The 27,105-nt window shown below is 41.8% G+C and overlaps 1 protein-coding gene across 13 annotated transcripts in view; it reads left to right on the top strand.

Annotated features, from left to right (window-relative positions):
- PPP2R2B (protein phosphatase 2 regulatory subunit Bbeta) overlaps nucleotides 1-27,105 on the top strand; it is a 443,029-nt gene that overhangs the window by 233,769 nt on the left and 182,155 nt on the right. For 2 of the 13 annotated variants that reach the window (XM_072749920.1, XM_072749919.1), the window contains one exon: nucleotides 23,654-23,741. The exons of the other annotated variants lie outside the window; for them this stretch is intronic. In XM_072749920.1, the coding sequence (XP_072606021.1) occupies nucleotides 23,726-23,741 (16 nt within the window). In that variant the 5' untranslated portion in view covers nucleotides 23,654-23,725. The remainder of the gene's footprint in view (nucleotides 1-23,653; nucleotides 23,742-27,105) is intronic. 13 annotated transcript variants of the gene reach the window in all.

Genomic DNA, 27,105 nt, shown 5'->3' with positions numbered 1-27,105 from the left:
GCTGGGGGAGGAAGAATAGGGACTAAACATAAAGATTTTAGAAACTGTCTCCCCATTGAAGACTGATTTTTAGAACCAGACCTGGGTCAAAGGAGGGCCATCTCAGACTCTTCCATGTTAAATTATCTGCAATCTGCAGTTTTTAATATCTGAAAACCACATTAAGAAAAACAAACGTGTGTTTTTATTCCTGATTATAGAAGTCATTTTTGGACAATATAAGTTCCCATTCTCATTTGCCATCTTACATAGATTAGTTTTAAGTAGTTTAAATGAAAATAGGATCATGATGTATGCAACATTTTGTAATGTGACTCATTCTAATATGAACATAGGTCTTTGCTTTTCGGCATGATTTTAAGAGATGCATAAACCATCCGTATTAGGAAACATATCAAAAATTACCAATTTCCTATTGTATATTTGGATTTTTGCCAAAATTTCCCACTATTGTTAATAACATTTACATACTTGTGTGGTACTCCACTTTGAAGAGGAAACAACCGAATGGCCAGAATGGTGGGAGTTTCTTAATCTTGACATAAGGAGCAGCTGAAAGAACTTTAATCTGGTGAAGATTTAGTGGGGTTAGAGAGGATGGTAAATATCTTCAAATATTTGCAGGAAAACTAAACAAAACTCATTCAATTTGTTTTTGCCGACCTCAAAGGGACAATTGGGTAAAAATTGTGAGGAAGTAGCTTTCAGGGGAAGGTAATGAATTTTCAAATAAGTTTGAAGATCTTGCCTGCTCATCCTTGGGGAGGCAGAAAGTTAGCATTTGTAAAGGAAGTCACCGACAACATTCACATTTTTAACTGAGATGATGGAGGTGGGACTGGGGGGGGGGTGCAAAATGCAGTCACAAACTCTAGTGGCTCAAGCAACAACTCAACTGTAAATGGATTTGTACTGCTACTGGACTCTTCTAAAAACAGTTTGAGGGAACACTGGGTGGCGCAGCGGTTTAGCGCCTGCCTTTGGCCCAGGGCACGATCCTGGAGACCCGGGATCGAATCCCACGTCGGGCTCCCGGTGCATGGAGCCTGCTTCTCCCTCTGCCTATGTCTCTGCCTCTTTCTCTCTCTCTCTGTGTGACTATCATAAATAAAAATTTTAAAAAATTTTAAAAAAATAAATAAATAAAAAATAAAAACAATTTGAATTCAAATGCCTTTAGGTAGCACATCCACTCCTCAATTAGCCACAACCCACACCCCTCCCTAGTTAATTTACCTGCCTGGGCTCCTGAAGGCAGCTGAAATTACCACTCCTAGTAGTTGATCTTTAAATCCTTTGTGGGTGTGACTACCTGTCTTTCATTCAGATGTTTATTGCGCACCTTTGTGTGCTGGGCATTGTGAGAGACGCTGTAGATGACTGTGAACCTGACAGCATCTCTGCCCACAAGAAGCCTGCAGTGAGAACGTGCAGAGAGGGGGAGTGGTGTTCCATGACTTCACTGGAAAAGAAATACAGGGTTTCAACTCCAGAAGGTCTAATTAAGAATAGTTGTTGCTACTAACAGCAAGGTGTACTTTGACTTGCTGAGAAGAGCTTTCATAACCAGGTTCTCAAGGGAAAGAGACCTTCCTAGAGGCCCTGCCCTTCCCCCTGCACCCCCAGCAGACTAGTGCAGGCAGAGCCAGATGGCACATTTGTTGGGGGTGCTCTGGAGGAGATTCTGGCTCTGCGGGAGAAGTAGTATAAATGGATCATCCTTGGATTCCATGTAGAGAAGAACACACAAAGCAAGCAGCATTTGCAAAACTTGGTAAATTAGAAAGCTAACATCATGCAAAAAATGAAGAAAGGGCCAGAAGAATGTCGAGTTCTTTTTAGTTGTCTCCCTTTGGTATATATTTCACATGGGGGATGTTTTAACTCCATTCTGTTGCCCATAATCTTTTGAAAGCAAGCATTTCTTGAATGCATCTTTAATACTAGACACTGTTTTCATCCATCCTCCTGATGCTCTCCATTTTGTAGATGAGTAGCCTGGAGTTCAGAGAGTCCTTGCTTAGCAAGTGCTGGAGCCAGGGGCTTTAACCACCACAGTCTGTTGCCCTCTTTCTGCCTTCTCCTGATTGTGATGTTCTCTCTACTCCTGTCCCATCTAAACTCTTGAGATGTTGCCAGGACTCTTCCCTAATGTTCTTTCCATTTCTCTCCTCACCTAATCCTGGATTCCACTTTTCCTGCCATCCATCAAGGCTCCCTTTGTCCCACTATTTATTCTTGCTCCTTAAGCAAGGCCCCTCGTCTTTCGGTTAGTCAATATTTGGGAGCCAAATACAGTGAGGCCGCAGATTTTCTAATAACCAGAGTAGCAACAGAGAGCAGAGCATGGAAAGTGAAAGACTGAGAATTAGAAGGTGAAGTTTTAAAAGGAAGTGCTTTGCTGATGCTTAGAAGTTAAAAAAAAAAATTGGGGAACCTGGGTGGTTCAGTCAGTTAAGCATTTGCCTTTGGCTCAGGGAGGGTTCTGGGATGGAGCCCCATATCAGGCTCCCTGCTCAATGGAGAGCCTACTCCTTCTCCCTCTGCCCCTCCCCACTCACGTTCTTGCTCTCTCTCAAATAAATAAATAAAAAATTTTTAAAAAGAGGTTTTAAAAAATTATCTCCCCATATGGCCTGTGTTTCAACTCACTAAGGATTCAGGCAGCTGCTAGCACTCATTTGAATTTGTCCCCACTGAACAGAGCTACATGCTGATGTCAAGTGGCAGCCATGCTTAAAGGCTACATCCCTAAAGAAGCATCTTGTTTTTGGAATGACATATTCCTAAGGACAAAGCTAGAGAGTTTCTTAGGGAAACTGTACTTGAAGAAGCTGCTCCTGAGGTTGAGTATGACATTATATTTATCCTCAGTGATATTTTCAAAATAATATTAGCAAGTATAGCAAGTAGTTTAACCCCAAAAATCTTTTAAAGATATCCTTTCTTTCTTTCTTTCTTTTAGAGATAGGGAGAGAGAACAAGAGAGCATGAGTGGGGGGAGGAACAGAGGGAGAAGGATAAGCAGACTCCATACTCAGCATGAGCCTCATGAGGACCTGGGTTCCACAACCCTGAGATGACAACCTGTGCCCAAATGGAGTTGGATGCTCAACCGACTAAGCCATCCAGGCACCCCTAAACTCAAATTTGTGATGTAGAGTTTGAGTTGGTATGTGGGTTGTGTGTGTATAAAGGGTGGGGTTTTTTTAAATGATAAAAAGGCTAAGATTTATTAGGTGCTTCCTGTACACAAGGCACTGCTCCATCTGTATACTATTTGTTATATACATACACCCACATACATGGCCATATACTAGAGTTTATATAACGCTCAGAAGAGCCCCATGAAGTTAGTGCTATTATCCACATTAATTTATTTCAGAGAAGATGACTAACCCAAACATAACTAGCTAAATGTTAGAACCAGTCTCCTTAGGTCTGCTGGACTCTAGAATCTTTACCTCTGGGACATGCTAAAAGGGAATGATGTTATGCTGATGTGCTAACAAATGGGGCACCATTCATAAATACATATACTTTTAGTACCTTTCATGTTCTTTCATATATATTTGGATTTTTTGGTTCATGCCATGAGATCACCAAGCCAGGTTTTGATTTTCTTTGAGTGGCAAGAAAAGTAAGGTCCAAGGGGTAATGAGACCTTCCACACATTACAGAACTAACTAGTTAGTAATAAAAGCCTAAATTTAACCCAGATCTTCTAAGTCCCGGTTCCCCTCAGCAGGCTGATAGGAACACTAATCCAGGCTCCCAATTCTTTGAGTGACTCATAAATTGGATGAGTCCTCCTCTCAGCTTCACCAGTGACTAGGAATTCATTTAGTAAAGGTTTGCTGAATTACCACTGGATAATTTCAGGAATTGTGGCAGGCCTTAGCAGGGCAGTGATGAACATCACAGGTATGTCCTGCATTCATAGAGCTTATAGTCCAGTGGGGAAATCAAACAATTAGATAACTAATTGCTATAAAGTCTGATGCTCATTGGGGGAGCAAAGGCAGGAATAAGGAAGGCATGTCTAAGATTTGGGGGAATAATGCTAGCCAGGTAGAGTTAGAGGTAGGGGACAGAGGTTTCCATATGGAAGAAATGTTTTGAGCAGAGAATTGAGGCAAGGACAACACTTAATACGGACCAACACAGAGATAGCGGCTGTGGGGATTTGAAGCCAGCAACTGGAAATAGTAGAGGAGGCAATGAAGTCAAAGGGAAAGGTACTCCTGAGGTTTGCAGAGCAGCTAAAGGTTCAAATACTGGCTTTAGTGTTCACAATTCCCTATGACTTTTCCCATTTGTAAAGGGAGATGTTAACACAAACTTTTGCAACATTAATCATCAGGCTTGCAAATAATACAAAGCATCCAACTCAGTGCTGGTAAAAGGTACCACTGCCTACTGGTTGTTTACACCTACACTTGGGAGTCCTCTTTGAGTCCAAACTTTTACTCACCCATGCAACAGGATGACTGGCAAGTTTTTTCTGTACTCCCCCAAAATATCTTGTAAATTTCTCCATTTCTTTGTCCCTATACTATAAAATGGTGTAAGTCCGAACCACCTTCCTCTTCCACCTGGACTAGAACACAGCCTCTACCCAGTCACTGTCCTCTGCTCTCTGTCCCACCCCTGACCCCAATCCATTCTTCACCCCTCAACTAGAATGATCTTTTTAAAACCAAAAGCACATGTCATCCTGCTGCTTCAAACCTTCCAGTTACTTCCCCTTGTTCTTAGTAGAAAATGTAGCACTCTTTGCTTATTAGTCTGACTCTGCAGTGTCTGCAGTGTCTGGCCTCTGGCCACATCTTCCTGTCCTAGGTCACAAACTCTGCCCACACTGGCTACCTGCTTCATCTTCCAGGTTTTACCTGATCAGCCACCTTCTCAGAGAAGGTCTTCTCTGACCACTATATCTAAATAAAGTCTTTCCTGTTAATTTCTACCATAGAACTTTCTCTACTCCCCAGCCATTATTAAAATTTGTCACTATACATTTAATTTGGGTGCTTTCTAGATTAATTGTCTAGCTCCTTCACTATGTTGGGAGTTATGTGAGACTCTGAACTATTATTTTATGGGCCTAATGGATCATAGCACATGTCTGGCACAAAATAGGCACATGATAAACATTTGCTAAATTAGTAGAGAGGTGAAAGCAAGGATCTCAATAAATAATAGCTATTACTATTTATTAATACCTGGCAGAGAAACTGTTCTGTTTGTGAGCATTTGGTAAAAGTTTCTGTCCCCATTATTTGCTTCAATTTCTAAAACAGAAAGAGTGACAATCCCAGTAGAAGGCTTTATATATGTCAGAGAAAGGAAGGTCGTTCTGTGTCAGTAGGATCACTGGAGAGAACTGACCCAAAAGCTCCCTGATGTTGGATCCATATAAGACACAATTTCTGGGAAAATCTTTGGTATATTTTTCTCTGAGACTAAGGACCCAGGGACATTCATCACTGGAGAAGTGGGTGCTTATACATACTCTTGTGTTAGCAGCTGGCATTTCTGCCTCGAGGATTTTACATTTACAAGGTAATAATAAAAGTGGTATTAGAAACCTGCAGATGGTCTGTCCAATAGAGATAAATGTTGATTGCAGACTCCAACATGGAAGTGGGATTGAGTAGAAGTGTTACTCAGTAATTTAAGACCCTATCGTGGATATCCCTGGAGATACCTTGGCCAGTCAGGTCTATTTTATTTCAGGGAAGAAATAAAACTCTGTCTGATTGGACTTTTTTTTCCCCCTGACAGAAATGAGTAGTTGACGCAATAAATCATAAAGGCCAAGGTTGTAAGGCTGGCAGTGCACACCAACTCCTCCCTTCTCCTCTGTGGACATGGTCTTTGAACTTGAAATCAGGGTCAAGTTTTAGGGCTCTCATATTGTTGGATATACAAGATCTTTCAGTTCTTCCCCAGAGAGCCTCTTACCTCTTAGGGAAGGGATACTGAATGACTTTTCTGAAGATGTACTTAAAAATGTTCAGCCCTGAGAAGTAGTAAAATAATGGACAAGGCCAATGATGGAGTAATGATTTTCATCCATTTGATTTTCTAAAACAACACCATCCAATAAAACTGGCTATGATGACTGAAATAATTTATATCTGTGTTATCTAACATGGTAGCCACTAAGCACATGTGACTACTAAGCACTTTCTTTTAAAGATTTATTTCTTTGAGAGAGCGATTATGTGAGAGCTGGTGGGGGTGCAGAGGGAGAGGGAGAATCTCAGGCAGACTCCCCACTTAGCATGGAGCCCAACACAGGGCTCAGGCTCATGACTCTGATATCATATCAAGAGTCGAATGCTCAACTGACTGAGCTACCCACGTGCCCCAACTACTAAGTGCTAAATGTTCCTAGTGCAATGAGGAACTGGATCTTTAATTTAAATTTGAATAGCCATATGTGGCTCTTGGCTCTTGGTTATCACATTAGATAGCACAGCTCTAAAATACCATATGATTGGAGGAAGACTAGCAGGAATCATGTGCAAGACACAAGGGTAGAATGGGAACACCTAGAAGAAGGTTCCTTGGGAGTTGTAACCAAATAGCTGGGCAGGACATGTCCTGTGGTGGCTACACATGGGTGTGAGATGTGAGTTCAAATCTCAGTTCAGCCAAATTCCTGCTGTGTGATCTTGAACAAGCTACTTAACTTCTCCAAGATTCATATTTCTTTACTGGTAGAATGAAGATAAAAATAGGACCTACTTCCCAGGGCTGCCTTATGTCTTAAATGGCATACTTAATACTATATGCACATACCTAATTCTGTATGTCTGGCACAATTTAGGTCTCAGCAAATTTGGTATAGTATCTTTTAATATTAATATGACACACATCTGGATAGCAGTGTTGATGAGCTTTGTGATCAGAGAGGTAGAGGATTGGCAGAGAGAGCTGACCAGACATTTGACGAAGCAAAAGTGAATTTATAAACAACAAACACCATGCTTCCTCAGCCATGAATAGCAAGTTTTGCAGAGTCTCAATAAATGGATGTTCTATGAAACTGCAAGACTCTGGACCATTTGTAATCGAATTGTAGAATGATAAAGCCGGAAGGGATTTTGAAGACCAGTGATCCTCAAGCATTAGTGTGCAAACAGATCACCTGGGTGTCTCAGGAGATGTAGGTTCTGATTCAGTGGATTGGGATGGGGCCCAAGGTGTGGCATTTCTCCAGGCCACCAGGACTTGCAGAGGCTGCTGACCAAAGGTCCATACTCAGAGTGTGAAGGTTGCTGAGCACCTGGAGTCTAAAGTATAAGACCAATACCTTTTTTTTCTGAAGAGGACTTGGAGACCCAGAAGAGGAGGCTTCAGGGTCACAGGACCATTAGAAGTAGAACCAAGGCTGAAAGGAGCCTCCCGTGTTACCTGCTTCAGTGTCATGTGCACTTCTCTGCTTCCCTGGGCAGCTGCAGCCTCTTGCATTAGTACATGGCACTCAGCAGTTTGTAAAATGCCCTTCTCTATGGCACTTCCTACGGTACTTCCATTTGACAGCCAAGGATAAGGAATGGTGAAGATGACTCCTTTTGCCCACCCTGCTGCTTTTAGTGAGTGCTAGTGAAGCTGGGGCTAATGCGCTGATGGGCCCATTCTGATCTCATGATTCCTATATACACCAGGGCTTCCCTGCTCCATCTTGAGGAAGCTCCAGCCTGGGTGTGTCTTTGCAGGGATTTGGGGGACAGTCTGCATTTAGGATCCCACTCAGGAAACAAAAAGTCAGGGGTCTCTTCTTTCTCTTTTCTATGTCACAAACACAGGATTCTAGAGCATTTAATACAAGCTGAGCAGTTATTATTGTGCCTATGGCCTGTGCATAAGCCATTCCCTGGAGTTCAATATTTTATTCCTTGAGAACCTCAAATGAGTGGCAGCCCCATCTGGGAAAGGTGGAAATGAAGGACCAAAGTCTGAGAGAAGAGGGAAAGTTTCCTTGGTAGGCATGAACTGCAAGGTTTCTTAAGACAACTTGGTGGGAAGGGATTGAAACTTAGGGCAGTGATGGTCTCTGTTACTGGCTCTGGGTGACCCCAGATAAAGAGAGATGTGTGTGTACACACATGTGTGGTCATGTATACATGTGTAACACAGACATACACATAAACTTACCTCCTCACTTTCCCATATGTTCAGTGGTACACTCAGTTCATATTATCGCTTATTATTATCCTTCACCAAATGTTTTGTTAAGACAAGTGGAATGGCCCCTGCAAGCCTCCAAGAGAATTGTGAAAGATTGCACTTTATTTTTACCCCCGATGTTATCTCTTTATTGGCCTCAGTGGCCATGATTAGGGTCAGGCAGTTTTCTGGGTCTTTGCCATCAAGTGAGTGGGATTCTAAGAGATAAATGTCAAGAACTAGGAATTCAGACCCGTTGAGTTGCTGAAAATTAAATGAATTTGTAGCCTCTGACTATCAGGTCTAGGTCACAGATGGAGCTACACATTTTGGGTTCCCCAGCTTGGAGTTGCTGGCAAATATAGCTTTCCCTTGGAGACAATCCTTATGCGTAATCTCAGTTGCTTAGTATGCTTTGCAAGCCAGTAAGGTAGCCTTTAAATTAAAAAAAGCACTTTCAAACCAATCCATTTTCCTCCTAACATATAGTTTGTGCTCTAGGCATATCTGGCTTACCCTGTTCCACTGTTATATCCGTGAGCTCCTTCCAAAGGTTGATAGCAATACAGCTCTGAGTAGGAGACCTCTGGCTAGTGCCAAAACTCCATCTTCTGCCCAAATATCTTCTTAGGTCAATGGGGAAGATCTCTCTGCTCTGAGTTTGCAAAACCATTGATTTTTGCTGCAATTAGAGAAAGAAAAGCAGGCAAGATTTTTTCCCCCAATTTTAAAAACCGCATTTAAGGATCCCAGCTGTTTTATTGGATTTCTCCAGTTCCAAGAATAGGGGTGCAAAACATTCCTCGAGTCAGCATGCTATCCTTGCTGGGTAAAGGAAAGGGTGCATCTGTGATCTCTGGGAAGGTCTGCAGATGGTCCTGCCTATGTGACTTGAGGTCCCCAAATGGCTTCCCAGTCTTCAACCTTCCATGTCAGAAGAGCTATAGATATTTCTGAGCACAGTTTGACCTGCCTTCTATTGACCTAATCATTTGGTTAATTGCTGTCTGCAATTAAGTTCTTCTCAGTGCAATAAAGTTAATCTTTTCCCCAGCACATAAAATCTGACCCCCATAGCTTGCGAGTGCAGAATTGCTCCTGTTTATGCTACCGTCTTGGGGTCCAACAGCCGACTTTCTGAGGGCCAAAGCAGCTCTTGGAGCTTGAGAAGTTGCACCCCCTGGAATTAAAGTGTCAGAATGCTTTGCTTCACTCTCAGATGCAAAACCCCCAGAAGGTTGCCTTGTCTCTACTCAGCCTCATTTCTTGTCTGTTGCCCAGCATAGAGTGTGAACCACTAAACATGATGCTTTTCTTCAATCTCATTGCTTTGTTTTATTATCGAGGTCATTAGCATGTGTTTGACAATTATTCAGTCAGCCCTTTTTGTTCCAACTTGAAGAGCTTTGTGTCCAGTTCATAAATAATTTCAAAACGTCCACAATCTCCCTTATGGCTCAAACCAAGGGACTTCTCATTGCTTCTGAACAGAAACAACATTTGAAGGCTCATTCATATTCACTTGGCAAATATTTACTGGCAAGTCAGGGTGTTTCCATTGGAACTGATAAGGTAGTCAGTTGAAAAAGCAGTGGGTCAGGAGTAGAGATGGAGGGGACAAGGCAGGCACCAGAATCAACTTGGTGCCTAGATGGGCCTGGGTTCCAGTTCCTGTGTGACAGGTGCTTGTCATGATACCTGGTTCAAGTTCATGATCTTGACTAAGCCTCATTTTCCTCATCATTAAAAAGAGATAATGTCTATTTCTTTGGGAGAATTCAACAAAAAAAAAATCTTAATATGTTTAGAATAATACCTGGCACATAGTAAGTGTTCCATAAATGTTAGCTGTGGTTATCACTATTTTATCCTTATAACAACTTTATGAGATAGGTCCTACTTTTGCCCCCACTCTGCAGATGAGAAAACTTAGTCAAAATAACTTGCCAAAGATCACATAGTATATAAGTGGCACACTTAAACACAAGCGTACCTAACACTGTCATTCATATTCCTTATCATTACCCTAGGCTGACTGGGTTAAGATTTCCATACGTTTTTAGGAGCTACATACATCGTTGGGTTTTGAGAAACTTAATTTGCTAGATTTGTTAATGGCTCAAATTAAGCCATGTGACTTAGCTAGAATATAACATTTTTCAAAATTCATTCTATTGTGGTTCCCCCCCCCCCCCATCCAGTAAGTATTTCTTTTCACATAGAGAATTTTTATTAAATGCCTAATTACAACTGGTTGGATTCTCACTTAAAACAGTTCTCACTTTTGAATTTAAATTTAATGATGTGTTGAAATATTAATGACCTTTATCTTGAAAAGTGTCTAAATTGTACTAAAGTTAACAAATGTGGCTGATAATACCCAGCACTATCTTGGAGCATTCTCCCACACAAGGCATTTGCTTGGGCTTGCGTCATTCTAATGGTGGGTTTTATACAGCACTGACAAATACACAATGTAGGAAAATTTTGCATCACAAATTGCCTGGGGATTTAGTCTCCCCATAAATGCTTTAAAGTGCTCTAATTCAGGCTAAGTAATAATAGCTGTAAAGCATTTAGAAGGATCAACAGTGCCAGGCATGTATTCTATGGAGTAAACAGGTTTCTGAGGGAGAGGTAGCATTTACATCATATGGAAAAAGCAACCCATAAGCAACTTTCATTCCTACTTTCTCTGTGTATCCTACCTTCTATGGCTTGAACATAACCTCATGGCTTTGGCTTTAGCTCCTTGAGCATCTTATTAATCTTGATAGTGAAGACAGAAGTGAAATTTATCTGAGGCTTGATTCTAATAGCCAGGTTAGACTCCTTCCAATTCCCCAGAAGTCCTTTGGGTTCAAAGTACTTGCATAACTGGTGCTGTATTGTGAGCCTTGGGGCATAACATGAAGGTTTGGTCTCTTTTTTTTCTAAGTTGCCCTTTGCTGAAAGACCTTGATACATTCTTGTCCCACCCCCACCATGACGGAATGTTCAAGACAAGGGACAACTGTTTACCAACATGTGGACAAAACCCTACTTACAGGAAATCCCATGTCTCATCTGGCTAAATAACTTGGACCATATGTTCAGGTCCCAAAGCTTGGGATTTTTCAGAGCAAGTTCAAATGTGCCTATTTGCATCACCTGGGGATATTGAAATTCCAAGCACAAGTTCATTTTCACATAATTCATTATCCTCCCTTGGATTTGGTACTTACTGTGAACTTTGGCAACAGATGGAATGAGATGATGTTCCAGGAGCACTTACTAATTCTTTTGTCCTCAGGAATACCCACAAATAGTGATAATTTGCACTCAAATGAAACTTCAGGGCCAAGCAGTGCCCTCAGGTATTCATTTGCCACCCCCTATTGAGTTCTTGGGTAGAATTTAATTATCCAACAAATTTGGGGGTAGCTCTGCCAGATGTTGGGTACTGACCCAGACATTTCAAATGGAAGGATCTGATGCATTCCAGAGAAAAAGAGGGAAAACAGTCTTGGGAGCTGGGCCCCTGGATGGGAGAAAGAGAGGCACAAACAGGGGGCTTGGAATTTGTTGTGAATTCCTCAGAGCCACTTGTTCCTCCTGAAGCCCCAGTAACCACTGGGCATTTGTGAAGGTCATTCAGGAAGGTCTGAGACACCCCTGACTTCTGTTAAACACAAAGGACCTCAAGAGTTAAGAATCAGTTGAGGAACCAGCTTTGGTTTGTTAACAATAACAGCAAAATTACTGAGTTGATGTGAATGATGGACACACACAGCTGCTCCTCCCTTTTGTTCCAGCACAGTTAAGTGGGGCCTCTTGGAACACCAACTGGTCCTTGAATTTGGGTTTATCTTCAGAGAAATTACTGCAATTATAACTTGTTATTCATGAAATATGGTCCAAGCATTATAACAGCTAGTATTGATGAAATGTGAATTCTACATGTACCAGGCATTGTGCTAAGCACCTGTGTACCCCTTTCCTTCTCATAACAACAATATCAATTATAATAGTCCCATTTTATGGATGAGTGAATAAAATTCAGTCTTACTTCATAACTGCCCGAGGTCCTGCATCTACCACGAAGCAGAGGCAGCTAACCTGATCTCACAGCCTGTGCCTTTCCTCACCATCTTCCGGCAGAACTTGACTTATCGATGGTGATCTCCCCATCAAAAGGAATCTAGCCTGTTCCCATCTCCACTCAGAGTGTTCAAAGAAGGGTCCTATTCTGTGCCCTGTGTCATCCCCACCTGGTCCCACCACAGCTGGTTGGACTGGAGGGAAAAGACTGACAAAAAGGCAGCCAATCAGTAACCTGGCTTATGATCTCTGATGTGGCCTAGTACCCTCCCATCCCCCCCCCCCCCCCCAAAATGAGCTAGCTAAGAATATCAGATTCTTTCTTTTGGGAATTTAGACTAAAAAATACCACCAAAGTATTTTGGCTTTTAGAGTTTAAGATGAAATGTAGCCAGGAGGTCAAGTCAGGCTGACTCAGGCAGTAGTAAATGTGAATAAGCACACAAATGCATTTGGTAGAATTTCAGAGAACACACAAGAGCAAAGTAGAGGGGTCATGAGAAATGGAAGAAGTAGCCAGTGGCCCACAATGTTTTTCTGGTTCCAGTCCATGGGGATCCTCTTAATATGTAATGTGAGAGTGAAGTGGGATAATTTATGTAAATCACCCAGCAGATGCCTGATGTGTAGTTAAGTGATCGATACAAGTCAGCACTATTATGATGTTTATTATTATTGGAATTTTAATGTGATTTGTCTTTTATTTGAAAGAAAAAAGTTCCTTTCATTCCTGGTTTACCAGCTACAGCCAGGGATATGAAAAGCCATATTCTTTCTTTTGTCATTGAATTGGATTCCTTAATTGTTATAATTTATAATTCAAATTTTGGCTTATGATTATCTTAGTTTTCTTTCAGATCGATTCCACACCCACTAATGAACTATCATGTTAGAGCAATGGGGAGCTATTCCCATAATCTGTTTTCCTCCAATCCCCCTTCAGATGCTAATGAGAAGTACCATGGAGACATCAGCCATTAGTATACATGGGCTGGTATAAATCATGGACTATGGATCATTGAGCATCTTTGTTGTAAAACAAATGGCCTGTGGTCAGTTAATCATACAAAGAAACATCTCCGGGGCCTCCTGGCTTTATTCATAACCCCTAAATCCGGTTGCAGTTTTATAAACAGAACATCTGTTAAAATATGCAGAAATTACAGTCACAGTCATTAGCAGGAAGCTATATGGCTTTGGCAGATTTTTTTTTAAGCTTTTGATGGTAATCTCCTCTGTCTGGGATTCATGCTTTATTCCCATTCTTCCCGAATCTCTTTTGTTCCCCTCTGTTCTTGTGGGTTATAGCATTTTTAACCCAAGACTGAAAAGTGGGCACGTGTTATTCCAGGCTCGCTTGGCCCTGTGCCATTCTGCAGCATGGAAGAGTAACTGTAACCCAGCCTTGCAAAACCATGTATTTCAGGTATGTGACCTATAGGGCCTCAAGCAGCCTGCAGGTGAGAAATCCCAATTGGCTTCACCCTTGTCTTACTGACTTTGGATGCTGGTAGCCCTGGAATTTAACAAAAGTGAACAGAACTGCCTGCCAGCACTGCCCCAAATTTCTCACTTTCTCTTACTTTCTCTCTGTGCTCTCACCCACCCCACCCTCACTCTTCATTAAATTTTTTTACTGTGTTCATATTTAAATTGGCCTGGGAGGCTCTGAGGACAAAGACCAGGAAAAATGTAGATAGCCAGGGAACAAGGTTTGTCCTAATAATGTAGATTGACCCCCTCCTTGTTCAGTGAAGAAATTCTTATTCCACCTAAGAACTAGAGAACAGGTCAACTTTGTTTAGCAATGGCTTTGTTCTGTCTGCCATGGAATGGGAATCGGCAAACAGTCCCAGTGGAAATTAAAAAGTCACCTCTGAGAATTCAGTGTGTCCATCACCTATCCTTACATATAAGGTTTTGTAAAGTCTCAAAGTCAACCTGGTTAAGCCTGAATGGATCTTTCTTAATGGGCCCACGAGGAAAAGGAAGATGGTGTGGTAAAGTGGCTATGAGAATAAACTCTGGGATCAAGACAGGGACCCGAATCCCAGATCAGCCCGTCACTGGTCATACGCCCTAGAGGAAGTTCATGAAAGAAGCTGCAATTCTCCATCTATAATATTAACGCCTACTCCATAAAGTTGAGCAAGTTCAAGGAAAACCCAAGCAAAGCACCTAGCCACATGCCTGGCATGTTGTTCGTTGCCAAATAAATACTCATTTTTGCTGTTGTCATTTTTTAAAATTGTTTTTGTGCTTAGTACCAGCCCATGGTTCGATTATGTTAGGTGTTGATTTTAACCTCACTGGAACTTACTTTCTTAAGTATGTACATAATTTAAAGCACCCACTTGCTCAAGAATATTTCCTAAGCACCTGCCCTCGGCTCAGTGCTCTGTTGAGTGTGTGTGGCCTGTAAAGATTGATCTTTGCAGGCATCTGTCTGTAAGGAGCTCATTGGACGAATCAGCACCGAATGTGTTGGAGGGAAGGTCCAAATCGAAGGCCATGGAAGTTATGGGTAAGAGAAACTAGTGACTAGGGGAAACTAGGGGAAGGCTTTCTGTGGGAAAGTGGGGAAAGCAGAGGTTTCGAGAAGTATGACATATCTCCCCAGCAATGTACTGCAGTCAGAGAAGGATGAAGTCTCAGTGGAAGATGAAAAACAGAAGTGGAACAAGGCAACAGTGAAGACAGGTAGGCTGGCAGAGACCAGGAATGGGCCAGTTCATCTTCTGAGGGAATCAAAAAGGATTGGAGGGTAAAAGCCCATCAGAGGATCGAAACCAGACACCCCAAGCCCCTAGAGAAATCTGGAGGATCAAAGCAGAAAGCTCCCCAGAAGGAGACAAAATCAGAGTAGTGCCCCTGGAGGGTGGAGCGACCAGAAAAGGAGGCTCCCCCAGAGACTGATGGCTTGTTTGTCCGATTCCTGGTCTGCAGCCGAGAGCAGGGCTGGTTCTCTTCTGGATCCACGGCATGTCCTGGTGCTTGTGGCAGAGGGGCTCCCACCACCCTCCGAACTCTAAGAGCCACCCCAGGCATCTTGAGGCAGCAGCTCTCTGAGCTTTCAAAAGGAAAATTGCAGTCATGCGTTGGAGTCCTCGGTGCCAATTAAAGTGTCAGGCTCCGAAACAAACAAATATGGATAACAAAGATGGGGATGATGTTTTAAAATTAGGTTCTCAGGAGTCACCCATTAATTTGGAGCTCATAAGACATGGCCTGTGTGTTCAATAAATACCATCTGATGACAGTAGCAGCCCGTAGTGGGAGATGCCCAGCAGCCAGGTCGCTTTAAGCATGCCGGTACAAATATATCCTGTGATATCACACTCAGCATGGAGGCAGTGTCTCTCAGCTTTACAGCTCTTAAAACATTAATCCCTCTGGAGGCCAGAAAGATGGGTGTCATTGTTCTCCTGCTAAAAGTACAAAAAAGAAACAAAGCAAGAGAACTAATATTAAAAATTAGAAGGATGGATTCTGTATACACAGACCTAACGTATGGGGCTCAGTACGCTCACAACCACTGCATAATTAGATAAACTGTGTAAATACCCAGAGGTGGTTAGTGAGGTAGCTTGTGGAAATGAAAAAATTAGCAATAGCGGCATGGATTTTTTAAAAAGCAATTATTTGCTTTCTGTGATGACAAGAATCCACAGATGGTGCATCCTCAAGTTCTTGAGTGTCTTGAAACCCTTTGAAGCATTATTGTTTTCATACTATAAATAATAGCTGTAGGTTGTACTGGAGAACCTTTTATGCTCTTGATTGCAATGGAACAATACCTGTTACTGTGTGGATCATGGTGCATGGTCTCCATGCTACAAGAACATAGCAGGGGTGTCAAGAGCTAACAGACAATTAAGTCTGAAGATGTTCACAGGAGCTGATTTCTGACTTCCATCTTGAAAGGTGAGGTTCCTCTGGGAGAGGGGCACAGGTTGGTGAAGTCACACTGATCCCATCCCCGACAGTTCTCCATCTAGTCGCAGAAGGCTAGAGTAGACCTTGGCTAATGCAGCAAGTGCAGGGTGAGTGTACTTGTTGAGAATCCATGGCCTAAGGGAAAGCTTGTGCTTCTTGGCCAGGCTTAGAAACTGAAAGACAAAGAATGCCTTTTGACAATGCCTTTTACCAACAGAGGCTTCCTGAATATGACTTGATTTGTTTCACTTTCTACCCTGGGCTTGTAGATGGGACTACCCAGATGATATATTTGTTCCTTTGATCAACAAATCTTTATTAAGCATCATTTAAGGGCCAGGTCCTTTGCCAGGTGTTTGTTGGTAAAGTAGTGTTTTCTAATAGGTTATCATTATCTTGACTTCAGGAATCTTGTGTTCGTTGCCTCTTTCCCCCAAGGCACTTGGCACAGTCTATGACACATAAGGGGCACTCCATGAAGGGAATTGGAAAGAAAAAAGTACCCTGTCATTTGCAGCTACCAGAGCAGTCAGGTGCCAGGAAAGTAGCACTGGATCTCCTAATAGCCCACACCTATCCCTTAATGAAAATTGCATTGTACATAGTGAGACCAGGTGGATAATTTCAAGTTGCACTTACTCCATGACTCTGTCATTATTTAATGGCTTGGCTAAGGGACAGTGACATACAGACTTGGAAGCAGGGGAGCAGATCACTGGAGTCCACCCACTTCACCAGCACATGTGGACCTATCATGAAGATGTCCTTTGTTTTTTTCATTCCTCAGTTTAGTAAGAAGATGATGCCACTGCATTTCTGAAATCCTCTTCAGATGTTAGATCACTGCAGTGCCGTTTTTATGTGGGTATTATTATCCATCGGTGTACCATCATTTTGAGTCAGCAGCACAACCACTGAATGAACGGCCCCAGTAAAAGAGGTAAAGCAGAGATGCTTCTCAGGCAGCACCTGGGCAGCTGAGTGCCATAGCGAAATGCACAGTAGCAGAAGTTGGGGTAGCCTGTGTGCTTCCCAACAGGCAGGTGCAGAGATAAAAATTATAGTCTCTAATATTTAGAGATCTAGTATTTATGTGTGCTAGACACTATGCTAGTGATTCCCATGTGTTATCGCATCTAATTTTTAAACATTCCTTATAAAATGGATATTTGTACTAGCCCCGGTTATAGATGAAGAAACTGATGTTATGTTCCTGGCCATGCAGCTAAGAGTTCATGATCTTAATCACTGCACTATATTACTGCATAAATGTTTAATACAACATGGTTTAAAAAATGGATTGTTAATGGACAGTTGGTTGGATGGGAATGAGAACTTATTCCTTCTTGCCCCCCATATTTTCATTTGCACAGATATGTGAGTGGGGAGCAGGAAACAGAAATCACTGTTTGTTGTCTTGGTTCTCCTGCTTTATAAATTAGTCCAATTCTATTTGATAGCCTCCCAATTAAACCAATAAATTGGATGAGTCAGTGGTTCTGAAATAAAAGTGAAGCCACACCATATTAATATGGTGATTAGCCACATCACCACAATAGAGACAATTTGTAAGGCCTGTTTTCAAAACCCTGAGTAGAAACAGAAAGCAATAGGATGTGCAAACATTTGGCAATGGTAGTTGGTATTGGGGGAAATCATTCGTGCAATTACCTTTTGATTCCAACCAAATTGGGAGCAAATATTAGCTATGTTCCTCATGTTTCTCCAGACTTACTCAACTGCTTGCTGAATTATTGGAGTTATGTGCATTTCTGAAAAGCTCTGTACTTGTGTATTTGACTAGAGGTAATAAGGAAGTGAGCATTCACACCAACCCGCTTTATTTATAGCTCTGCTTTGGCAGTGTTTTATAAAGGATAGTCACTCACTTACTCCCTGAAGGTAAATGCTATTACACTTTGATTGTAACTGCCATTGGGTGAAGATGTACAACTAATCATGGGTCATAATGCTTATGACAAATACACGGCATAAATTTGTCACACATCTTACCTTTTTTTAACGAGTGTTTAGTAACAACCCACCATTTGCTGTACAAAGTTCAGGCACTGTCTCATTTACTAGCACGATTAAGTAAAGAATAAGATCAATTTTAGTTCAAGTAGGAAACTGACTATTGGTTAACAAAGGAAGACTAAAGATCTTTGTGAAGAACTTCAGACTATTTTTCTAAGCTCAGCTCTTTTTCTTCTGTCTCAGCCCTATCTGTGAAGCGAAGATGAATTAAAGTCCAATTTTATCGATCCTTTGGGTGGACAACTGTTGGACAGAGATGAACCAAAGTAGACTTCCTATGATAGTGTTTCTCAGAAAGAAATGTTTAGAATTTCTTGAGACACTTGTCGATACGAAACTCCCAAGCTTCATTCAGTATCTACTGAATCATGTCTACAGTGGTTGCCTAGTAACCTGCAATTTTTCAGATTCACCCAAGTAAATCTAAGTGTGAGGACCACTGAAAAAACTGGTCTTATGTTTCCCAAGATCAACTCTTCCCTTTGTCTCAGCATTGTATTTGCAGCCTGTTCTAGCTCTGGAGGCAGGATGCTCAATCCTTTTAGCTTAGTGGGCCACTCTTAGGTCCTACACCCTCCATTTATTGCTAATCCTAAACGTCTACCAGCTGAACAAACAATTCCCCTTGGGAACTGGTAGCAATATTGAGTAATATTTAAGAGCATAGACTCTGGAGCCAGACTGCTTGGGTTTTAGTCCTTGCATGCCTACTCCAAGAGTTGATATACAGAAGAGCGCGTGTGTTCTTGGCCAGGTTGCTGTATGATCTTAACATCTTTAGGCTGTGATTTTTCTCAAATGTGAAGTTAAAGTAGCCATAATAACTGACTTCATAAGGTTATCTTGGGAATGAAATGAGTTGATTAAATGAATGGGTTCTTAGGATCTGTTGTTTTCATCTACAACTGCTCCCTTTGTTATTTTGTCCAGTTTGCTGGCTTACAATACTACCTGAATGCTGGCAGCTCTCAGATTCCTATTTTTAATCCAGTCCTCTCCTGAAATCCAGACTTACATACCCAACGTCTTGAGAATCTTTACTTGGATGTCTAATAAAACATCTCAGACTTAATATTTTCATATTGAACTCCTGATCACCTCCTGAACAAACCTTTTTTGCCTGCTGTGGTCCCTTTCTTAGGCATTGGCAATGTCCTTCTTCCCCCCCACCTGGCTGAAAACCTTGGAGTCACAGTTGACTCACAATCCACACATAATGTGTCAGGAAATCCTGTTGTCTCTATTTTTAAATTCTGCTCAAAATCCCATCTCTCTTGGGATCTTCCACATCTACCATGCTGATCCAAGCCATTATTCACTGTTGCAACAGCCTCCTGCTTCCACCCTTGCCTCTGACACCCAGATCTGTTCTCTATACAGTAGCCAGACTAATTCCTGTAAGAATTTAGGTCAGATCATGTCACTCCTCTGCTCATAGTTTTCCCAAGACTCTCCATCTCACTCAGCATAAAAGGGTCTTTACAGTGGCCTGGAAGGCCATACATCATTAGTCCTTCAGTTTTCTCTCTGACCTCATGCCTGCTGCTTTCTCCATGCTCAGCAGCCTTCTTGCTGCTGTTTGAACTCCCCAGACCTCAAGGCCTTAGTGCTGGGCTGAGTCTTCTGCATAGACTGCTCTTCTCCCACATACCTGCAGAGCCACTTTCCTTCAAGCTTTTGTCTAAGTGTGGACTTTTTCCATGAAGCCTTTATTAAGTAGCTATTTGAAATTGGAATTCCCTTCTACCTTTGACCCTGCTTATAGGACTTAACCTCTTGTCTTCTCATAGTCTTTAATAAATACTATATATTTACTTACTTATCATTCTGATTCTTTATTAAATATCTCTTTCCACTAGAATTGATGCTTCCAGAAGGTATTTGCATTCTGTTTGTTGCTATACCTCTAATGTCTTAAAAACAGTACATGGCATATAATAAGTGTTCAAATATTTGTTAAATGGATGAATGCACGAACAATTTGGACTTGATTTAGAACATGCTCTATAACTTCCCACAGGATTCTACCTTAGTACTTATGCTATTTAACATTTTTTGTTACACTTCTGGTTAGGAATATTTTGGTTACCAGGCTAAAAAACTCTACTAAAACTTTACTTCAATCACAAATTTGATACACACAAATGAAAAGTTCAGAAAAATACTAACTTCAGTTAAAGCTTGATCCAGAGCTCAGCTGGATTGCCCTGAATTGATAGTCTCTCGGCTCCACTTTCCGTAGACCCAGCAGCTATTTGCAGGCTCTTCATTTATGGTAGAAAATTGGCTACTGTAGTTCAGGGCTTCAAATCTCCTTAACTCCTAAGGACTCCTCTGATTTGGTTTGTTTGGATTCCATGCCCAACCCTGCGTCTATTCCCTATACTTAGTAAGATGGACTGCCTGGTGGACTTCAGCCAGTTGGACTATAACTCTGAGGTTGAGGAAAGGGTGGGTACTACCCACATGACTTGAGGGTGATAAGGGGGAAAGCCAGGGGACTGTTGGCATTAGAAGAGAAGGATGGTTGATGGGGAGACAGCTCTTAGTCTAGTATAACAGTAACGAGTACATGCTTATTAAGTTAAATATGATAGCATAAGGTTTGGGGATTCAAGCCAAAATAACATATGGAAGAACTGATGGATTTCTTCATTCATTCAAGAAGTGGAATAGCATCTGCAAAAGCACAGAGGTATGAAAATGTTTGACATGTTTAGATTGCTGTGAGGAGTTGGTGTGAAGTGGGTGAAAGTAATATATTACAGTCTTAGTGCAGCAGCAGAAGCCTGAACCTAACTCTCATTGGTCCACATTGGAGTATTTTTTTGTGTTTGGCCCAATCACTGATGACAGGGGGTCGGAGTATGCCAATTAGCCTTTAAAGACACACACAGAGAGCAGATTGGATTCAGAAAAAAAAAAAAAAGGATTTTCTTAACAGAAGAAAGGGAAATTGATGCTGAGAATGTATCAGAAGCAGAAAAAGATGTGTAAATAATCTCACAATAGACCAGTGGACCAAGATAGATCAATATGATGTGATCACAATTTTAAAGTTAGATGACATTGAATGCGGTGATATTGTGAGATACAGTGTGAGAATCATAAAACTCCCTGCCTCTTCTTTGTAGAACTACCATTCTGATTCCACCCATCAATTGATGAGTTAAGTGTGTGTCCTTCCAAGAGCCACAAGCAGAGAAACAAGTCCAGAAAGGCAGGTGACCGGGCATAGTTGAGTAGTCTCATCGAAGGTAGCCTTCTCTTTATTTTTATCTTGGGAATTAAGGGATATTTTGAGTGGAAGAAAGAAAGTCTAAATGTTAACTAAATTACAGGATTGGTTGTAAATTTTGTCCTTGCTTCTCTGCTTGTAAATCTAACCAGGGAATTCAGAGGTAAAATTTGAACATCTGAGCCTTCTCCTGGAATCCGTTTTATTTAGCCCCTAAAACACCACTCCACATCCTTCTTCTCTTCAGTGCCAAGTGGAATAGGATAGGGACCACCATAATATAAAACTCTATTCTTGTTGACCTGCCAGATTTCTGAAGAAGAAAATGTGATTCTCTGATAGAAGGTGTTGATGGCCAGAGGAGTGAAATGTGAGGATTAACATGCATGACTTTGCCCTTGGGAAGAACATTCAGGATTGCCTTACAAGTCTCAGAGCAGGTGTGCTTGTGAGTGAAAGTAGACATCAGAGTGTCTGTCCGTGCCTGTTCCAAGACTCCATCGTGTGCTCACCCCACTTTGTGCTCATCTCTGTTGCCTTGCTGGCATAATTAAGCACTCCCAATGCCGCTGCCCCAGTTTTTAGTCCGTGGGTATGGAGAGCTGCCCTCACCCGTGCCAGCCCCCAGCATGTTCCCTTGTTAAATTATGCATATGCTAATGAAGTGTGAAAATCAGCCAAATAACAACTCTTTCTAATCATTTAAGGTCCCAAGAGCAAAAGAGCTTTTTTCTCTTTTCTTAATTTTGGGGTGGTTGTTATGATTTGCAAGCCAATCGGAAGCACAATTCTCTGGGTGTTTCTCTTCTCCCAGTTCCCTTCCACAGAAATGAGGCTAATTGGCATTCTCACTTCTACCTCAAGTGAGAAGAGTCTTCTGGAAAACCAGTGACCTACTGTGCCCTTTTCATTTGCATCTGGGACTGGATAATCCATAGTTTTACATGCATACACAGAGCAGTCCCGAAGGGCAATTAACTAGACTAAATTATTTCCTGCCCCCTGGAGAGCCAGCGTTTGAGAACATCCCCCCAGAGATGGTGCATGCCAAGGCCCTTGTGTTGTGATTACATTTTACCTTTACGTTCCAGTCATCGGCTCTGAGTCTTTGCCAGTCCACTCGGTATCCTTAAGACCTAGTAATGTCCGATTTCCTGTTCTGACCCCTGCCCCCCTCTCTGACCATCTTCTGTCCCCTCCTCCTCATCACTTGCCTTGTACCACCTTGGGTCCTTTGGATGCAGCTCTTGGCTCATCTTGAAAAGCTTTATCCACACACCTTCATGTAGCTTCTTCCCATTCTTCAGGTCTCAGCTCCCTTGTCACTCTTGAGAGAGGCCAACCCTGACCATCTAGTTAATGCTGAATCCCATCCATCATCATCATATGTCATACCCTTTTTATTCTGTACGGAGCCCCAATCACTGATTCCATCCCATTCCTTGGATTTATTGCCTCTTTTTCCTTGAGGGCAGGGGACTTTGACTATCTCTTTTGTTGCCATTATCACTAGAGCCCAGCACGTGCCTGGCACACAGGAAATTGCAATAAATGTCTTTGTTTAAATCATTGGGGTTTTCAACTATCTCTGAGCAGTTTCTCACATTGTATAAGGTTTTGTTTCTCTGGCTGTTTTACCCTAGATGATTTGTTCCTCTAAGGAAGGGAATTTGTTGTATTCATCTTTGTTTTACACATGGAGCACGCATGTCAGTTATGCTGTTAATACAGACTGTTACTTGGCTCCAAAATCCTTGATGATAGGGGGTATTTCTCTGAAGGTTTTACAGAGAAACTAGGTGGGGGAAGTACGTCACATACCCCCTCGTCTCTTGTCTCTCTTCCATGGCTTGCCCGTGTGCCACTCAAGTTTCATGTATTTTCTCCCTGCTGCTCACCTTCACATCCACTCAGAAATACCCTCTCCCCTGCCCCCCGCCTTTGTCCTGAGAAAATCAGCTGTTGCCCTCAGATTCCACCCTACACAGCAAAACAAAAGTCTCCTAGTGATCTGAACAGCGGCCACCTTTTGTTCTTCAAGCATATTCCTTAGGGACCTGAGTTCATTCCAACATATTTGAATGAATAAATCACAGCATAGATGTTATCTCGGTCCCCACTGATCTGAGGCCTTCTTTCATTTTATTCATTTATTCAACAAATACTTATTAATGTTTGTGCCAGGTGCTGGGGATACAACAGCGAGCAAGATTGATTTCCTGATGCTCAGGTCTCTGGGAGAAGAAATTCAGGAGGATGAATGAATATAGAGGTTTGTGTGAGTCTAAACTCCAAAATAGAGAGGTTTGCTTCTGCTGCTACAAGAGATCTAATTGTAAACCAAAGGATCAGATTTAAAGAGTACCCCCTCAGCACCGATTTTAAAGTGCTTTTCCACACCTTCTCATGCTAAGACTCTAGGTTTCTCTGTCCAAATCTGACATCTCTACACTGGAGGAAAATTTCGTCTTTTTTTTGAACCAGGAGGTGCTTAAAAAAAAATGAGGTTTGTTGGGTGTGGAAATGACCATCACCTCTAAAATTTGAGCAGAGGAATCCGAAGCTGAACCGTGTTTTTCAGAGGTTCACAGGGATTTTTTTACTTTCTCCTCCAAAACACACAAAATAGATGTCTAAATGCAGTGGAAGCCAGCGTGTAGCTGAGCCACACAAGGAAGCCGAAAGCAACTCCCAAGATGCTGCCACAACAGCCTGAAGGGGGAGAGAGGGACAGATTCCCCTGTCACCAGCTGGGAGAGCAGGCTTCTCCCAAGCCTGCTCAGTTTTAGCATTGCCTCCTAGAGCAGACACTGGAAAAAGAGCGTACTACTCTGCTCCTTACTACAGTGACTAGGAGAGGGAGAGATGGAGTGGTCGGCTCAGAGATGTTTCCTGTTACTAAAGCAACATGACCCCACCTGTCAAGGTTTGAGCTTGCAGAAAAAGACAGGGGTCAGAAACTAGGAGCACACAACCTGAACTCTACCGCCAGGTCGCTGATGTGTGGCTTGTAGAGAGGGGATGGGATTAAGGGAGCAAAGACTCTGAGGGCTGACTGGGTGCCAGGTCTGGGGATTAGCTCAATGTTTCAATATTTTTTCATGAGCTGCTAGCATTTAAAAATCACAGTACTTAAGACAGACCCATATTTCCATCTTCCTTTGAAAACTCTGATCCTCTGGCCACGGTGAACACACAGATCCTTTGTTACCCACACTGGCTGCAGGAGGGCAGCAGTTGCCCTCCCATAGGTCATGCTTGAGGCTCAGGGCTGCTGTAAGTCTCCTCCTAGCCTGCTCCATTCCTAGAAATGACCTGCCTAGCATCAGAGCTTGCGTCCCCCCAACACACACACACACACACACACACACACACACGCACACGGGAAGGAAAATAACTGAATGGCTCTAAGCACTGGTTTTGTTTATTTGTTTATCTTTAAAGATTTATTTATTCATGGGAGACATAGAGGCAGAGACATAGGAAGAGTGAGAAGCAGTCTCCCTGCAGGGAGCCTGATGCAGGACTCAATCCCAGGACCCTGAGATGATGACCTAGCTGAAGGCAGACGCTCAACCACTGAGCCACCCAGGTGCCCCTATTTGTTTGATTTTTGACAGACATTCAGTCCTAGATCTGCTACTAAAGAGCCAAGTGGCTTTGGACAGATTGTCCCAATGCTTCCATTCTTCATCTGCAAAATGGACATTTGTTATAATAAAGGACTTCATAGAATTGTAAGGGATGAACAAAATAAACTCTATAAGACATTATGCATTAGACTGGGCTTATGATAAGCATAAAGTAAATAATTAGTGTTATTGTTGTTAGCTGGGTCATATAGAGAAGTCTTCTGAGATGGTTGAAATAAAGAACATTAAAAAAAAAACATTTTAGAGGTCCTATTATTGCTTTCTAGAGTCTTCTTTCTCTGAAGACTGATCTCTAATTAAGAAGGGACTTGCTAGGTCACATCATAGTCAAGTGTGTCTTTCCTTTTTTCTCTGCTGCTTTGGGGGGCTGTGGGAAGAGGCAGGGGAAATGAAACCAAATCATGCCTCTCCAGATGATACTGAAAAGCATTAACATGGGTGAAGGAATAAAACCATTTGTTGAAAGAAAACACACGTGCACGCTAAGAGGTTGTAAACTAAGAGCTCAGAGCAAGTGGAGGGCAATATAAGTATCTTCAATTGCCTGTAAGTAACCCGGCTCCCCAAGAATAGCACTTTGGTGGTGATTATCAGTAGTTCCACAGGTGGATGGAGTGCCATGGCTGCCAGGAGTTTCAGGAAATGGCAGTGTCTTCCTTATCAGGATGTGGGATAAACAGGAAGGTGCCAACTTCATAAATGGTATCTGGCTGACTGTCTCGGGGAGCACTTAACTTGACAACCTGGGTGAACCACAGTAATGGACTTTAAGTAGCCTTTACTGATGCGTGTGCCACAGGAAAGTGGAGAGTCAGGGCGGGGGATTGAGGAGGGGGCTGTTGTAGTGTTGTAGTAAAGCTCCGAGGTGGCCCTGGTGAGGGGGCTCTTCTCAAAAGTATTCTACGCAGTAGTGAGCGAGTTTTGTTTTCTGTTGGCTTCTCTCTCGGCAATCATAACTTTCACAAGTTGATTCTCCATCCCCTTTTATTCATTTCTGAATTTTTCTAACATAGGTATGTCCATTCCTAAAATTTCATGATTCTGACTTGTCAGTATGTCTAAGACTGAACTTATCAGGAAACTGGCATTCTGTAAAGTTGAGGTAATGGAACCTTCTCTTGCAAGATGGTGATTATCCTCCTTTATAGAAAAATGAACAATGTTTTAATATCTGTTTGGCAGTCATTCTTATTGAGAGCTAAGATCTAGGAGAAAATAAGACATGAAGATGTGTTAAAATGTCTATCAGTTGCATCTAACACTTATTTAATAGTAAGGACCAACATAGTTAAATTATGTATATTTATTTGGAGTTCTAATTCTTAATTGATGTTAATTCTAATTTACTAAATTATGGAGTTATGATATTTACTAAAGATATGAATATGATAAGATTGTACTGGAAGAAATGTCCCAAGGAGTGTTGTCTTAAATCAACTTTCTAGCAGCACTCCTGGTGCTAATGCTTCTTAATTAAGATAGGTCTGATTCAAAGCAGTTTTTCAGGGTAATATGAAAACATCCTTGACAGAAAAGTAGTGACTACATTTCTTACATGGACACATCAAAATTCATTGTATTAGGGGACTGAGACAGTATTTGCAGTTTAGTTTTAATTACTATCATTCCATTTGGAATTCCAGACAAATAGACAAACAGATTGATAGATTGAACAATTGATTGATTTTCACTGAGAAAACCTTCTCTGCACATAGTTTCGTACTACAGACAAAACTGGGAGTTGAATGCAACTTGGGGGAAGATTAGATGGAATAATTCCATTTTCTTATTTTTATTTAAAGGATAAAGCCTGTGGCTCAACATCTTCTTCCATGGTGGGCCAACTTCTGTAGATCCAGGAATTATTTACTGAACACACAAAACAAGCACATACTGGACAACGCATGCACACCTATCTTATTTTTCTCTGATAATCTCTTGATGTGATAAGTTATTACTGTGTTATTGTGGTTATGTGGTTAT

This window comes from Vulpes vulpes, chromosome 2 (genome assembly GCF_048418805.1).
Source record: "Vulpes vulpes isolate BD-2025 chromosome 2, VulVul3, whole genome shotgun sequence".
NCBI classification, from domain to species: Eukaryota; Metazoa; Chordata; class Mammalia; order Carnivora; family Canidae; genus Vulpes; species Vulpes vulpes.
Note: the sequence above shows the minus strand (reverse complement) of the source record. Positions and strands in the feature narration are given on the sequence as shown.